The sequence below is a fragment of the Apostichopus japonicus genome, chromosome 14, assembly GCF_037975245.1.
Source record: "Apostichopus japonicus isolate 1M-3 chromosome 14, ASM3797524v1, whole genome shotgun sequence".
In the NCBI taxonomy this organism is placed as follows: domain Eukaryota; kingdom Metazoa; phylum Echinodermata; class Holothuroidea; order Aspidochirotida; family Stichopodidae; genus Apostichopus; species Apostichopus japonicus.
The window spans coordinates 12,782,433-12,799,619 of record NC_092574.1 but is presented as its reverse complement, the minus strand read 5'-3'; the positions used below and the strand labels follow the sequence as shown (position 1 = coordinate 12,799,619).

Below are 17,187 nucleotides of genomic sequence, written 5' to 3'. Positions count from 1 at the left end.
ACTTTGAGAGAAATAATTTATGCTTATAATTGATGAATTTTGATGTAGTTGTTACTGAAAATTAAGCCATTCATAGTTCTTTGCAAATCTGATTCCTCTTTCATTTTGTGTGTGGATATATAATTACAGCTTCCTTTTGACTACAGATTACAACTCAGAGGGAATGTTGAGAATTGTCTCTACTTTTGCATTACAATAGCATGTCATAGCAGCTTCATTTGTGTGCAGTCTTTGGTTATTACATCATGAATGCAACAAAAATCTAACATTACAAGCTTGTGTTCTTAAATCTCATTTATTCATGTCTTGGAAGTGAGGGAGACTTTAGAAGACATTATCTGATGTTTATGACTCCTTGCTAAAGTCAAAATGAATGTATGTGATGCTGGTGTTGATGTGTGTATGTATGTGTGTGATGTTCCAGCTTGTAAACTGCTCAGTGTACTGCTAACCTGTGTTTATCAAATTCCATTCAGTCCAGGAATCCATTAATTTTTTTGTGTATGTGGCTGTCCATATATTGTGCAAGTAATCATAACCTGAGGTATATTAGCATTATTTTATGATTAATACAGTCATTTTACTTTATTTTCCACTTTCCTCATTTACCTGGCTCCTGAGCATTTTTATTTTTAGGATGAATTCATATTTTGTGACAAATGCAAGTTTTCATCTGTTTACATTTGTGTTTGATAAATTCTCTATTGGTTGTGTATTATTGTTTTTACCCTAGCCTCCTACAAAAATAGAGACCAGTGCACCAGAGGGGGCTTTCAAAAAAGCTAAAAAATCTCTGGCAAGCTCCTTTGAAAATTTACTATCCAGGGTAAGTTCAAACAAGGAAGCTGTTATTCATGCTCTTCATTGACTCTACATATTATAATCTCTTAACACTCAGTATGTGCCCTCACTTCTCCTTACACTTAGTATGTGCCCTCAATTCTATTTTAAAAATGCAACAACTTTCAGAACTAAGTATCCTGATTCCATGAAACAGCACATTGAAAAGGGAAGTGCTGACAGTTATTAATATTTGAATGGCCCATATTTCTCAGTAACATAGTAAACATAATATTAAAAGCACATTTATTTTATCAAAGTTTGGCCACTATTGTTAAGTTTTGGTAAATTACTATTCTTGTCTTCATTCATTCTTTATGATATTGCTCTTGGATTTGACTTTTTTTTCATTTTTTAATTGTAAGTGGATACCTGTCATTCTACTTAAGAGATGTATGTATTTGGAACCAATTGACTGCTTTTACTTTCAATTCAGAAAATGATGTGTGTGACAAATTCATGGAATGTTTCATTTTGTGTTTTGCAAATCTTGAAATTTGGCAAACACACATTGAGACTTTAAGTGCCCATTTCTCTTGTGCATCAACAGAGTAAAAGCAAAACTAGTCCAGAGTCAAAAAGAAGGAAACCCCTGGTGAGCTTTAAGTCTCAACTGTCTCAACCGCCACCACCAGTGATATCTAAGACAGATGCAGAAACTAGTCCAATGGAAGTGAGTAGAAAGCATCTGTGGTAGTTCATATAAAGGTTCTTAGTTGTAAATGTGTGTATGTTAACAAACCTGTCCTTCGGGTAGAACATGGTGCCAGCCCCCCCCTTTCCCCTCCCCTCTTTTGAAATATTGCGTTCTTCTTCGAGCTCTGTTTGTTAGTCCATCTGATGATTTAGTATCTTATTATGCCTACTCTATATCTCTTCCTCTGAATTTTAATCCTATATAATTGGTTTTTATTATATTACCCCTCGACCCTTCCCCATCCTGATAAGCTTGCACTGCGTACAGCTTGGTCCGGGAACACATCCCTACACACCTTGTGTCAAGTTGTGTGTACCTTATTGTTTCATAGTTTAAGTAAACTGTTCTATTCAGACAGTGTTGTGATCTAAGGTATGCCAAATTTCTGTAAATAAAGCTGTCTATCCTCTCACTTCAACGTTATTAACCATGTAACACAGAAACATACTTAAAATATAATGTGATGTGTCCTCTTTCTTCCTTGTGTAGCAATAATTTGTAATTTCTGTGAAACTGGAGATTGACTGTCCAGTTTGGCATGCAAGCACAACAATGTTATAATGTGTGTACAATGTTATTATAATGTGTATCGATACAGTTACACATGCAAAGAACAGTAATAAAAGTAGCCAGCATATATAGTCAGGTTAAACCCACCATACTCCAAAGGTATTAAATGGCACCTTCTGATTATATTAATAATATGCATTTGAAACAAAGATAACCCCAACATTAAGTATAAAAGCAACTCCTCCTTTATTCCAGGCTGTCAATATCCTATGATTAAAATATTTACCTCTACATTTACATGTCTCCCAACCTTGAACTTATACATATTCATGAACATATTTTTGAAATATTTTATTTTCAGGAGAAACGACCATCTCCAGAACATTGTGCCTCTACACCTCATGTATCCACCTCTCCGTTATCTATCGGTAGTACCCAAGATAGAGGGCAGCATGTCAGACCTTTGTCAGTGTCACCCCTCACCCCACCAACCACTCTTTCCCTGACCACAAAAAATGAAGTCTCAACAGAGTCAACACAGAATGGTAGAGCGGCCTCTTACAGGGATGACCTACCAGAGCAAGAAGAACTCACCCCAGAGCCCCTTCAGAGGAGGAGAAGCAAAACTCTTGGAGATTGTCCCTCCCCCCTCTCGCCCATGTCCCCACCCCCTACAGCTAATGCAGTTCCCCTAAGCCCAATTTCATTTACAACTCCCCAAACCAAACATCCAGTGAAGAAGAGGAAAAGCTTGCCGCCACCACCGTTGAAAAGGTAAATGTTTGTTAACTTGTGTCATATTAAATATTACTCTTTGTTAAGGTTCTTCATTATGTATGGAATTGTACTGCAACACCCCTTCCCCCTCCTCACAACACCCCCTTCCCCTCCTCAAGATAAGAAAGAGAACAAACATTGGACTAACAGCAATTGCAGTGATAACACATGAAGGTTTATGTGTATGGTTTGATCATGGTGACTTGTCAAAGTATAGTGTGGGATTTTAGTAGTTGACATTTTCCATGTCAGTATTTCACTAGTATATCATGACCTTCAACTTCCACCCAATTCCCCTCCATCAAAGGAAGGAAAGAAAATCAGTAATGGCAGTGAAGAACACATAAATGTCATGTTTATCGTTTGGTTGCGGTAACTGGTGATTCTTGAAATTCTAACTGCAGTCCTATTTTTCAATGACATGGAAGTTTTGGCGATTACCACAAAGACTTATTGTAGACAAGAATGTTAAGGTCTTTCGATTTACTTCAACAGTGCTGTGTACAAAAAAATAAAACATGAAGATAAACCCACCCTTTGTATGTTTTTTTTGGCCTCCAGATATTTCCAACATGTTTTGCAACTTTCCTTTTGTTATTACTACAGAGTCCCTCCTCACTAACATAAAATATTTCCAACTATAAACATATGTCCAGAAATGTCACTCACTTAGTCTCTTTTAATTTTGAAGTTGGGAAAATGTTATTCTTTACTCCATCTTGCAAAATCACAGCTCATAAACGATGTCTGCTTTGTAGAAGACTTTAAGTCACCTGGCATCATTGTTTTAAATACATGTATGCTCTCTCTGCAGTTGTTTATGAAGGTATTTTATTTAACCACAGAACAATGAGTGTGGACATGGGAGGTGGATCACCATTCCCTGTGACTCCTTCAACGAGAGACAAGAGACGAATGTCATTCAGGCAAGCCATCTTCCAAAGGGTTGTGACTCCCATGAGTGAGAAGAAGAAGTTAATCACAGGTAAGAGGGAAAGACAACAAATGACAATCAGTTTAGGGCAGGGGTTCCCTAAATGGGGTGCATGAACCCCCAGGGGGTGCTTGAGTCCATCCCAGGGGGTTCGTGAGACGTGTCTAAAAGTCAAAACTAGAGTACTTTTTGTTGAACTTAAATCTGATATTTCATATAATTTAGAAATGAATACAAAAGTCGTACCTATCGACAAACTCTTTTCACGTTCTGTACGCATATGCTGCCATAGTAGTACCGTACCGTGCATGTGATACTTGATCTTTTACAAAGCATTGGTATGCATATTATAGTATAATGATGACTCAGATCGTGTCTCGAAAAGTTGGGGGTTCGTGGACAACTCTGACATCCACTGGGTGTTCTTGGGGGGGATAAAGTTACGGAAACAACAGTTAAGGGCATCAAAATAGTCTTGCCATTCCTAAGAGGCTGCAGAAGAATTCATCCCAAGTAAAATATGTATTTCTTAGGTAGAGAACTGCAAATACTTCCTAAAAGAATATATTCAAGATAATGTAATTGATACAGTGGTCTCTAAAGAAATATCGACCAGGCACACACATGCAAGTGGTAAGACCTTATGTCTTATGTTGATGTCTCTATCCAAGAAATGTTTTGTGAAGAGTGTTAAACTTTGAATGGGTTTCCCATTTCCATTTCTCACAAGTTCAATTTAAATATTTTGATCAATTGTAGCTTACAACTTGTTGTGAAATGAAATAAAAGTAAGGGAATTTTCCAGACTTTTCATGATACTTTAGGGTTATAGGTATATATTATGGTGAATCCCCAATACTTTTCTTTGAACTCTTAATCCTGAAGCAGTTTGTAAAGTAAAATAACCTTTGACCTTACCCCCTCAGGTTTCCTAAGTCAACTTGAATATCTAGTTTCTAGTTACTGTATCTGCTACAGATTGTGAAAAATAGAGAAAGGGGATTTCCACAGTGGTATAGTTGAGATTGCTTATAAATATAGAAATGTTTAGATTTGAAAACTGAACTTTCCATGAAGAAGTTATTTATACCGTGTGATCTGGGTTTAGGTTTAGGTACTACTTCCACATTTTGTGGGTATAAAGGTTTAGGGAAATTCCCAGCCTCTCAGTGCACTAAAACAACAAGAAGAAATAATGCTGTTATTTTTAGTTTCATAGAGGGATATTCCATGGTCAATGTGACTGTGTCAAAAACATGCCATGAATTGTCTGTATCATTAGATGAAAGCCTCATAGCTTTTATAAGAAAGTTATAAAGAGTTTATCTGGTTTGTGGAGTTGTATGATTGCATCTGGCAACAGAAAAAAAAATTGAAACGTTACCCAGACGATTGAACTTAAAAATCATTTGTCCATAGAGGAAGGTTATGTGTTTACAAACAATTTGAATTTGTTGCAGGCTAGCATTGAATTCAAAATGCATGAAATAGATTTCAATCACTTGACCGTTAGACATGAGGCAGAAGATTCTGTTTTCCCTAAAATACGAAAGTTAAAAGAGTCTGGAGGAGAATCACTTAGTATTAGGATTAATATATTTATAATTTTGCAAATAGAGAACATTTCTCTCATTCTCACTTCACTAGATATTTCTGAAGAGAGCGACGTATTTGAAGTGGAAGAGAACCAATCGAATGCAGATACCAATCAATATGGCAGTGAAGATGATAACACGGGACAATATCAGAGGAGAGACGCCGTGAGAGCACTTTGGAAGAGAGCTATCAAGGAGCAGATATTACTGATTAGAATGGAGAGAGAAAATACCAAATTGCAAGGTCAGACTTCTCAAAGGCTTTTTAAAATGTTAGAATCGGTTAAAGAAAAGAAATAGCACAACAACAAAAAATGTGGATTCCATGTGAAATTTTAGTTTAAAGGTGACAAATTCCCCAACCTTCAGCTTCGAAGGATGTTGCTTGGTGTGAGAGATATCCTAATTAAATAGTTGTGTCTGGGGGCTTTCATTTTTGGTTCCTTTCTGGAAGCAAATAAACCTATGCAGTCAGGTTAGTATGTTTGTGTTTTCCCCAGTCTGTGACACTTGTTTAGGTCTGTGATTACTCAACAACAGAGAGTGATGGATATTTGTCATACTTGCTGTGTAGATGTATTGTAGTGAGAAGGTGTGCCCTATCATTTTTGGCGCTGACCTTACGAATATTAATGAGGGTATGGGGTCAAACATTGAAACTTTACATTGCTGGAGTAATTCCTTAACCTTATGTCGGATTGTGGCCAAACTTGGTATACAGTTATTGGTTAATAGCTGGTACATGGAGACCTAATTGTTTTGGGACCATCTGGGCCTAACAATATCCAGGCCCATTTTTGGGCTTGGTGGGCCCAAATTTTACTTCCACCTCAAATGCACTTGGGACACATTCTTTGGGCCCGATATTTGTGGGGCCCAATATTTTGGAATACATTTGTTGGTTAATAGCTGGTACATGTGGGCATAAATATTGTGACATTGGGTGATGACATACAAGACTTTCATATTCCACTAAGCAAGGAACCATAGTTCCTCGTTGGGCTCTAATGTAGCTCTGTAATGTCATTGTGTGACTAGGACCTGAGAACCTTTTACTTACTCTTTGTTCTTCCTTTCATGATTGCAAGGTGGAATGCTAACAGTGGTAACATTGAAACCAATGCCATTATTTAAGTTGTGTTTAGAGCTTCAATATTTTAGATTCAATATTTTTTTCAAAACCTCCCTCCATTACAGAAGATAAATATTAATAAATGAATGTTCATTCTGGTTATGTCTGTCACATAGACCAATGTGGATGGTTGGGTTTATGTCTTCTATTAGGCAGTAATATGTATGTATTGTAGTTGCTATACAACAAACATGACATAGCAGTATTGAATTGAAATGTATCCTGACACGTCAATACTGTCACTTCATGGCTAGAACAGGATTCAAACCAGTGATCTCTGGATGTTACAGCCCACTGCCCTACCAACTGTGCTAGCCAGCCCTCAGTTTCCTTTTGGGATCCATCTATAGCTCAACTAAGGACTGAATAGCTCAGTTTGTAGAGCAATTTTAGGTTAGCCATGAATGTCTTTGCTCCCTTCTTATGTATATAATTTCCCAGTCAGTTTTCTGATGTTCACGTAACAGCGTCTCCTTTATTTCAGATCGTCAGAATGCCGTGAATGAGAGTAAGATGAAGATGAGCTATGAGGAGCTAACACCCTGCAACAAGGAAGTCCTTCAGAAATGGGACGCCATTTTGATGAATGCAGATGATCACTATTATCTCAAAGACGTCATTGACCTCCTTAAACAAGGTTAGCGTGAAAGTGGATCTCATCTTTTTGCCAAACTCTACAAATGTGGATTTTTTTTGTGCTTTGGAAGACTTCCTGTCCCAAAGGATATAACATTTGAAGTTATCTTTGATTACAAATTGTTGCCTTAGTAACTGTTCGTTTTCAAACTGTAGTTCCTTCTGATGATAATCATTTTGTCTCTTCGAGACTGGCAGATTCTTCCCCGAAAGACTCAGATTGGAGGTTCTCTATTGCAATAAAATGAAGAAGGAAGAAAAAAAAAACCCATTGGCATTGTTTCCTCAAATAATTCTGTGTTTCTTTTAATTTTCTTTCTGTAGGTATACCCCGTTACCGTGCAGGCGAAGTCTGGAAGTTTCTGCGGAGTCACATGGAACGGCGGCAGGCCTGTATGCTACAACCCTGTCCAGAATATGAACATTACAGTGACCTCATCAAACATCTGACCACCCATCAGCATGCCATCCTCATTGACCTTGGTACGTGAACTGAACCCCAACAGAAATGTATAGAAATGATTCCAACCCATGCCTGTATGTATCCTAGTTATGTTCAAGTCCCATGATAGAACGGTTAAAAACATGTGTCACATTATTCTAATACTGTGCTCAGTCCATAGGTAAATATGGGAAAGTTTCTTCTTTACCCTACTGATAAAGAGATCCAACATTGATCTTAAAAAGTGCTTGTATTTAGTTTCATATTTTAAGTAATATATTAAGATTTGAAACTATATTTTGAGAAAGAAGACATTACACTAAAGCCTTACTAACAAGGCAACATTTGTTTAACACAGATGGTCACTTTTTTGACAAATTTTTCTTTGCCAATTTTGGAGCAGGCCGGACCTATCCAAAGCATCCTTACTTCTGTCATCCTCTTGGAAGAGGCCAGTTGTCTCTCTTCAACATCCTCAAGGGATATTCTCTTCTAGATGCGGATGTTGGTTACTGCCAAGGACTCAGCTTTGTGGCTGGCTTTCTCCTCATGCACGTAAGTACGACCCACTCTGTAAGATACGTAATGAAGTGAAGGCGACAAGGTGTGTGAAAAATGAGGTAAGGCATGGAATCCTATCCTGTGTCAGCTTGTAGTTCAGTCTTTGCGTAGATGCAACCCAACTCAGTTATATGGAGAGGAGAGAACTTGGTTTGTATATGCGATGCCAGTAAATTTCAAAGTTCTCTATGTCATGTCAAGGTAGCTCAGGGTTAACTAGGCATATTTCCTGTAATAGTGTAACTGGTAATCAGACAAACAAGTCCAATGGAATTCGCCAATAGTGCAATGAAAATTTAACTTTTTGAGAACCACATTATTCAAATTGATCTTTTTTGGTCTGTTTTTTATTGATGACTTTTGTAAGTGATTTGATTGTGTAAGGTCAATGACATATTAAAATGTTTCACTCTGTACATGCTGTGTCTTTACAGATGGAAGAACAAGAGGCCTTTGATATGTTGGTATTTATGATGTATGGGCTAGGATGTCGGAGACAGTACAAACCAGACATGGTAGCGTTACAGGTAAGGTTTCCAGCCCTCATTACACACCCATCTCTCCTCATCAATTACAATGTCCTCTTATGTCAGTTATGTGATGCATGAATTACAATGTCCTCTTATGTGATGCATGATGTAGTTACAGGTAAGCTTTCCAGCCCTCATTACATACCCATCTCTCCTCATCAATTACAATGTCCTCTTATGTGATGCATGATGTAATTGTTACATCTGTTGAAAGATTTAAGAGAGCAAAGAAAGGAATTAGGGCCAGTGACCTCTTGGAGATTAAATCCTGTGATCTGCCAACAAGGCACCCCAGTCCAGAAGTGGTGGCTATAGGTAGTGAATGGTAAAGGTGTCCATCAGAACACCCCTAGAATCGTTCATGGTGTAACCAATGATCACAGTCCTGTATAATTACATGCAAGACAAAATGCATTAGGGCAAAAGTTGACCTGAAACTAAGGTTTTCAATAGTATTCTGAAATTGCGGTTATATGTTTTTGAAACTCTGGGGTAATAGTTGTATGTGTGCTTGGGTCAAACATGTTCAGAAACTGATAGTGCTTATGAAACTTGAGTTTTACCTACAGAATCCTGCATTAAAGTAAGCAGCAGTACTAATTTGACCCCCCACCCTCCTCTTCCCACCCTCCCTTTGCTCTCTAGTTTGATCAAACCTCAAAAACTTTTGAACCTTATAGATTTCTTGTAAATATTCAATATCTCTAGATGCATAATAAGCTTGCAAAATATATAGAAACAAAAGGCTGAACCAACTTGATTTGGGTATGGTTCAGCAAGTTAAAAGATGGTTTCCTGCCAAAGGATGAAAAGCAAGCATATTTTTTTCTTTCTGTTTCGAATAGTAAATTACATCTTACGAATTGACAACTTTCTCTTTTGATTCTGTGAATGTAACCCACACAAAATGGGTGCAATTAAAATATATAGTAGTCTAGCTTCTGTATGCTATTTTTTTTTTTATTGCTTAACAAATTCTATGGTTTGAGTTCAAGTATTTGTCCAACAGGAAATTAATCTTTGAAGGTTTAAAGTGTTTCCTATGAATGAATTCTTGTGAACTTTGCTCACTGTTTGATGAAGAATAATTTCATATCTGTGCTCATTTGTATGAAGCTTCTAATATGTTACAAAGAGACAAGTTTGGATGTTTCATTTACCAACCAGGCAGATTAGGGGATGTCCTTCTATTCTACTGAACATTAGGTTCTTATGAATGAAATCATATTCATCCTGATATATAAATTCTTTTCATATCATTTTCATATCAATTCAAGTAATTTTCAGAGTTATCCATGCGTATGTATGGAGGCCATGACTTATTGATAGAACAAAGGCATGTATGTGTTAAAAAATGGAGGGTGTCAAGTAACGACCATTGTTATGGGTTGGAGTGATTTTTAATTCGTGTGCTACTTGTAAAAGCTTTGAATGTGACAGGAGATATATCATGTCGATTGATATTTTTCTTAAACCCCCCCCCCCTCCCCAAATAAGTTACATAATGTGTTGTTTGTTTTGTTTATCCAGATTCAGATGTATCAACTCTCTAGGCTTCTACACGATTTCCATAGAGAACTCCATGATCATCTGGAAGCCAATGATGTGGGTCCCACATTCTACGCCGCTCCATGGTTCCTAACCTTCTTCACCTCACAATTCCCGCTCGGATTTGTAACCAGAGTGTTCGGTAGGTGGAAAAGCTCACGTCCTCATTCAAATCTACAAATACTGGCAGCTGAATGAATTTCAAACATTGACGAAAACCCTATCAATTTGCCAGGAAAATCTGGATTTACTTTGTTCCTTGCTTACCTGTCTCCCCACAACCTTAGCACCCTCATTCTACCGTGCCTAGAATGTCCTGGTAACCTTTAACACTGTGCACCCTCTATGACCGGCTCTACCAGTCCGGTTTCATTTCATAGCAAATTGATACTGGTCGGTTTGAATACCTAAGTTCCCATCATAATTATGTCTAATTTTGTCATTATTTTTTTAGATATGCTGTTTGCTCAGGGCCTGGAAGCCATTTTCAAAGTAGCTCTGAATATCCTGGGAAACCACTCCAAGAGACTACTAGACTGTGAAAACTTTGAGGAACTGATTGAATACATTAAAGATAAGCTGCCCAACATGACGTACATCGAACTGGAGAACATAATTTCACAGGTATGTCTTTTAGGATGAGAGTAAACGATTTTGCTTCTAATCTCAGGATTGTAATAAATGTTTAAAAACTGATATACAACAGAAGCCAGATTTAGATCTGTCAGACAAGCTGTAGAATATGTTCCTTGATAATTTCAACTAACTAAATATGGATATTAAAATTAACCTCTATAAGTTTGGGGTATTGTCTTGTTATTATATTCATCTCTGGCAAAGCTTAAATCTCCTAGGATTCAGCTAAATATGAAAATTTAACCGTCTTACATTTACTACTGATGATACATGAGGCTTATACTGAATGAAACTGGTGTGTGATCTCTAGTTATGTGGTGTGACAATCCAGGGAAGTGTCTACTTCCATATGTACAGAAAAAGGTTGAAATCCCTGTTCTGTCGCTTTCTGGGTTCTATCAAATGTAATTGGGGTGCGATACCTGGTAACAGGGCATGCTGTGTACTACTGGCGTCTAAGTGGCACCTCTATACTCCCTCACACCCCTCCCCTTCCCCTCCAGAAAAAAACATGTCTATGTAGGGTAGGCTACCAACTAGCACCTTGGTAGCTCGTCTGGTAGAGCATATGACCTGCATTCAGTGGTTTGAATCCCATACTAGCCAAGAAATCCTTCTTTTTCAAATTTGCTTCAAATCATCCTAAAGTCAATAATTTTGATATCTATTTCAAAATGTTTTCATTATTTTACTTTCAATTTTCTGTTCATGGATTGGTTCAGCCTGATATGTTTACAATAGGGAGAAAAATGCAGTGAGAACATTCACTGTATCAGAAAGCTTCTGCCATCCTCCCAACCCACTTCCTAACCCCAACCAGAGGTATAGACAGTTTATTGTAGATCGGTAGTGTTCACTCCTGTGTCACGGCGTAACTAATACTCAATCTGTCAATACCCTTCCAGTCTTACAACCTTGACATCTCGAAGGAGCTTCAAGCATTTGAAGTGGAGTACCACGTCATCCAAGAGGAGATGCTCCACTCACCGGTGCTGATGAGGTCAGGATCGACAGAACAGGAGCAGTTAGAATCAGCCAATCGGAACTTGAGAAGACACAACGAGGAACTCTTGGAACAGCTACAGACCGCTAGAAACACGATAAACAGCCAAGAGAGGACGATACATAATCTCCAGGTAAATGAATTGTTTGTTCTACAAAAGAATAAATAATATGTCCTTCAGGCTGGAATCGGAATTCAAAACTTTTAGAATTCTTGTGATCAGTATTTTAGCCAGTTTATTACTGCATTAATGTAACTATATAGACACTCCATTATTAAACTCACAAAGTTTTATTTAGAATAATAATAATATAAGTAAGTGGTTTTTGAAGAAATATTTAGGTTTTTTCTGTGTTTTTTTAATTGGGGAGGGGAGGGGGCGTGTGTAATATTTCACAAATAAGTTTTATTCAAGAGTAGTAGATTAAGTAAGATATGCAAAAGGAACACTGATCAAAAATCAATATTTATGTTCTTTTTTATTTACAGGAGAAAGAAGTTCAACAAAAGAGAGAGTTGGAGAAACTGTACTCTGAAAGATCTACTTTCTGTGCAACATTGAACAAACTTCTAGAACTCATACCACAGGATGCTCTTACAACTTCAGGGATCGATGTGCCAAATATAAACCTTTTGACGAGAGTGAAGTCTACACGCTCCAACAGTATACCGGCAAAACTTCTTTTTGCCCCGATGGAGAACGGACTACACAGAAATGGAAATAACAGCAGTTAGAGACTTTCAGAAGTTTTTCAGAGAGAAATCTTTTGATAACTTTGTGCAGTCTATACAAGGCATTAAAATATATTTGATGATTTTTTCCATTTTATGCGGAGGGTGTGGTGCTCGAAGACATGGCCGCACACTATTAAAGTATGTGGTTAATCAGTAACATATTCATAAGGATAATTAAGTTACTGAATGTGAAATCAGGTATCGGTGAGAACTGAGACGTAATTTAACAAGAGAGGGTGTCTTGATGGCAAATCAAGAGTTAAATCATGCTTGATTCATACAAGGTCTTTGTGGAAATGCATTTAATCTTGCACTATATATGTTAGCTGTGTGATCATTCAATACAGATGTTTATAATGGTTATGAAATATTGTGTCTAACGCAATGAGTAATGGAAGAGGTATTAAGTGTTATTTTCAGATTACGTTTTTTCCCGAAGGAGGTGAAATTATGTTCTTCCAGACTTTTTTACTATATCATACACTGGTACAAAGGCTTGGTATTTACCCATGAGCTGTTGCTAAGAAACCATCCAATTTATCTTTGTACTCATTTCATTATTTTTTGTACCACTCAACTTTTTAGACTTTTGGTGGAATTTAATATCTTTATGGATAATAAAAGCTTACCTTGTATTCCCAAAAGTTGCTAACTCTCTGATTATGCAAATAATTCAGACTTTATATCACCAAATTTTTGTATATGTTGAGTTTAACGATTTGAATGGTATGGATGTTTTTTGACAATAAAATACTATGAAGTGTTCTATGAAATACTACAATACATCTGTTATAATAAGGCCTTTCACATACCATTTTACTGGTCACAGGACAAAGATTTTATCATCAAATTTACTACCAGCATACATGGTACATTGTGATTGAAATTCTATAATCTTGTTCTTGAAAAGAAAAGCTGAAAAATCGATGTTGTAATAATTCCTTCTTCAATGGTTCCTTTGATTGAAGTTGATTTTACTCATTTAATTAATTCATATTTTGTAAGGAGGGAGCCATCTGTATTGATGATAAAAAAAAAAACAGCAACAAAATTAGGGGGTAAAGGAAAAAGTTGCAAATCAAATTGGCTATGAAAATTAATGATTGAGGTATATCTGAGTAATTTATGGGTATACAATAATATTAATATTTGAGTTCTAGAAAAATTTAATTACAAAAGAAAGAAAGAAAACACTACTGTCAAACGAAACAGTTTAATTTTGACTCGACTGCATTAAGATCTTGTCCCTGTTTACATTGCATTGTTTTGTACAATCCATACATGTTTTTCAGATAGTGTTATTTGTTCGATCTCTGTTCGTTCCGTAAGTGGCCTGTTTGTTATTAAATTAATTAAAATTATGCAAATCCAGTCAATAAATGACTAATCCAGAAATCTGAATTATCCAGTTACATTCCATATACCAGTATCTGCCTTGGAATTTGTTTTAAACTTGAAATTTTGTAGCAAAAACACAAATCTCTTCCAATTTCTAAGCAGTTGATCCTTCGCTTCCACTTTTCTAAGTACATTTGTTGAAGTTTTTGTAGTCATACTTTTTATCCAACAACTTAAAAAATTAAAAAACTTCCTACACTTGAAAACTTGAAATAAAATTTGATTTACAATCTCAATAATGCATTTAATTTTGCTTTGTAAATTATGATTGGAATCTTTGTCACGAATAAAACGTTTATTGGATTTCTTTAGATTAGTTTGATGAAGAAAATAAAAATAAAAGAGAGTGACAAGAAAAACGGGGGAAAATATAAATGCATTTTTTTTATTAACAATGAGAGGTTGAAGATCATACATGGATCAGGCATATGTATTATAGTAGCTGTAACCAGGCTGTGATCCGGTGTTACCATAGCAACCAGTGTAATTGTTATGATAGTGGTGTTTCATAGTGGATGTCTAAATGTAAATATTGATGTACATATTCTGTAATATTTACTCACAATGATGCCTTTATTTGCCAGTTTAAATTAACAATATTATCAACTTTATTTTGTTTGTAGGGGGAATGTGATGAGGATAATGAGGTGCAAACGTACGTACATGAGTTTATTATCGTAGTTCATGATTTGTGTTTACTAGAAGTCAAAGGAGACTGACCTAATTGAGGAGTAAATGGAGCCCAACAGTTAAATGAGCAACATTTACCTACAGGTAGTAAGATAGTAAGTTTCTGTTTTGTTTAGCATAAATATTTATGCAATAATTTATCTCAGTTTTTGAATCTTTAAAAGTTTAATAGAATGAAATAATTGTCCAAGAAATGAATGTTATTCCTGTGTTTTACTGCTTTTGTTGTCTGGAAAAGGAACATTAAACAGTATTTTGAGAACGTACAAGGAGTTTTACACAATAGCTACCAAAGTTTACAGAAATAGGGAAGTTACTACAATCAATAGCAAGCAAAACTCAGACGACTCCACGCTATGATTTAAAAACATATATAGAATATAATTGGCCTGGAAGTGGTTGAGCCTAATGGCTTATAGCTTACACTCAAGTGACTATCCAAATTACAATGGTTTTGGATTTATCTGACAATTTGGAACATCATTTCAGATGGAGAAACCATTGATTTCTCTCTTGGATGAAAAAAAGAGCATATAAATTAAATGGCCAAGCCTCGAACCCATGACCTCCAACATGTTAGGTTTCATTCCTAAATGCCACCGCTTTTGTCCACTTGACCGTAGCACTGGGCCCTCTGAGCGCCCTCTCTAGCTCATGTGTTCTCATCAATTGCGTGACACTTCTGAGAAAAAAGTATAGATAAAAAAGACAAAGATATATCGTGCAGTACTTTTGAAAATAATGGATGATGGAAAAAGTTTCTAACCAGTCAAGTAATTTGGTCTAATGAATTTTAAGACAAAGAGTGTTATATTTGGTTAGACTTCAAGACCTAATAAAACAGACAGACTTTAAAAGCTAGTAGATAATCCATAAACGATCCTTTTGGCCAAGGCTTTTAGTTATGAAAATATTTGTATTTATTTACACAAGGAAAGAATTCAGAGGAACAATATATGAATATTGTTTTATAGTTAAATCACCTATAAGCCAGTGTTTATGAGACCTGTATGGTACGTATTATTCTAGAAACATTTTGAAAGGGAGTACCATGTTAAGCTTCAAATAACTCAAGTCATGCTGTTTATTTATTATTTGGGACAAATTGGTGCACGGAAAATGGTCACCTCTTAAAGTGGCTCTGTTTCTTTGATATATAATTGTATTTTAAATAATACAGAAAAGTTTGAAGAAATATCTTCACTGAATTAAAATGCTCTGTACTAGCTTGAAACAAATTATTCTCTATTATTTATTATTAATTGCACATTATTTTGTTGACTATTTCATATTAAGTAGTTATTTGTGAAATACTCCATTATCATACAATGTCACATGTGATGCATTACAAGCACACAACTATCAAAATAAGTCTTTCTGAGGCATTGTATGGAGGTGTTGTAGATATGCAAATGTTTCAAGCATATATATGAGAAGGGGCAATGATTTAAAGTTTGGCTGTGGAGTTAAAAATCCCTGAAGGAGTTGTAGATGATTTCATTAACCTGAGTTTATCACAGTAGGGCATTGATAGATAAATGTATGTTTGCCATTTACCTTCACTCTTTCGTCTAGGATTAACAATCTTTGAGTTAAATGGCTCAATATTAATAAAGTGTAAAAATTAAATTTATATCATTTTAGTGTCTTCCATGGTATGTTTTTTGTTGTTGCTATACTGATCATGAGAAGTTTTATTGTTGTCTAAATATGGATTTTCAACTTTGGGCAATATCCCTTTCCCATTACCCCTAGTTCCCCGATATAGGTTACCCTTTTACACCTATGCTTGGGGCCAATTTCACTGTTCCCACTAAGTACCCCATTCCCCCTTACCTGCAGACACCCATGGTTTCTGGATGTAGCCATTTCTTGAAAAGTGGCCTTAGTTGCAGTGATGAGATGATAAAGCTCAATTTAACTGCCCGGTGGGTTTGGATATTTTACAAGCAACAACACTTAACTAGCCGTCTTGGCACTATTAGTTTGAGGGGTGTAATAGCAGAATGGTGAAATGTAAGAAAAGAGGGGATTAAATATCATAAAAGTCATCAAAGTTTTTAATAATTGATCAGATTTATAACGTTTTTTTCACAAAATTTGGAGTCAAATTATTTCAAGCAAAGACAAAAACCAAAGTTATATTGTTAAATTTCTTGTAACAGATTGAAATTTCTATATGAAGCAATAACGTTTAGACTAGTTGAATTTCTAAGATAAGTAGTCAACTTGTGGTACAAAATGTCACCATTTTAAAAGAAAGAATATACAGTTTTTGAAGAAATTACCGAAATTTTGACGTGAAAGTTGTAGACATATATACAAAAAGTTAAAGATAAAAAGAGTCGACATTTGCAATACACCGTTGTAGCTTTTACCATTTTTTTCCCTTTTTTTAAGGGGGGCCTCCAAACTCAATTTTTGGATATAGCTACCAGAGATGCTGATGTGGTTGATTTGTATTAACTACATGCCCTGCAGCTCACTGATAGCTTGTAATGTTCATTCTTAAATATCCACTTT

At 36.0% G+C, this 17,187-nt stretch overlaps 1 protein-coding gene across 3 annotated transcripts in view; it reads left to right on the top strand.

Annotated features, from left to right (window-relative positions):
- LOC139979988 (TBC1 domain family member 4-like) overlaps nt 1-15,348 on the top strand; it is a 36,460-nt gene extending 21,112 nt beyond the window's left edge. For all 3 annotated transcript variants that reach the window (XM_071991300.1, XM_071991301.1, XM_071991303.1), the window contains exons 7-19: nt 734-826; nt 1,391-1,513; nt 2,409-2,821; nt 3,670-3,809; nt 5,406-5,597; nt 6,970-7,122; nt 7,446-7,604; nt 7,967-8,118; nt 8,559-8,651; nt 10,185-10,344; nt 10,657-10,826; nt 11,744-11,974; nt 12,331-15,348. In XM_071991300.1, the coding sequence (XP_071847401.1) occupies nt 734-826; nt 1,391-1,513; nt 2,409-2,821; nt 3,670-3,809; nt 5,406-5,597; nt 6,970-7,122; nt 7,446-7,604; nt 7,967-8,118; nt 8,559-8,651; nt 10,185-10,344; nt 10,657-10,826; nt 11,744-11,974; nt 12,331-12,576 (2,325 nt within the window). In that variant the 3' untranslated portion in view covers nt 12,577-15,348. The remainder of the gene's footprint in view (nt 1-733; nt 827-1,390; nt 1,514-2,408; nt 2,822-3,669; nt 3,810-5,405; nt 5,598-6,969; nt 7,123-7,445; nt 7,605-7,966; nt 8,119-8,558; nt 8,652-10,184; nt 10,345-10,656; nt 10,827-11,743; nt 11,975-12,330) is intronic.
- The last annotated feature ends 1,839 nt before the right edge of the window (nt 15,349-17,187 follow it).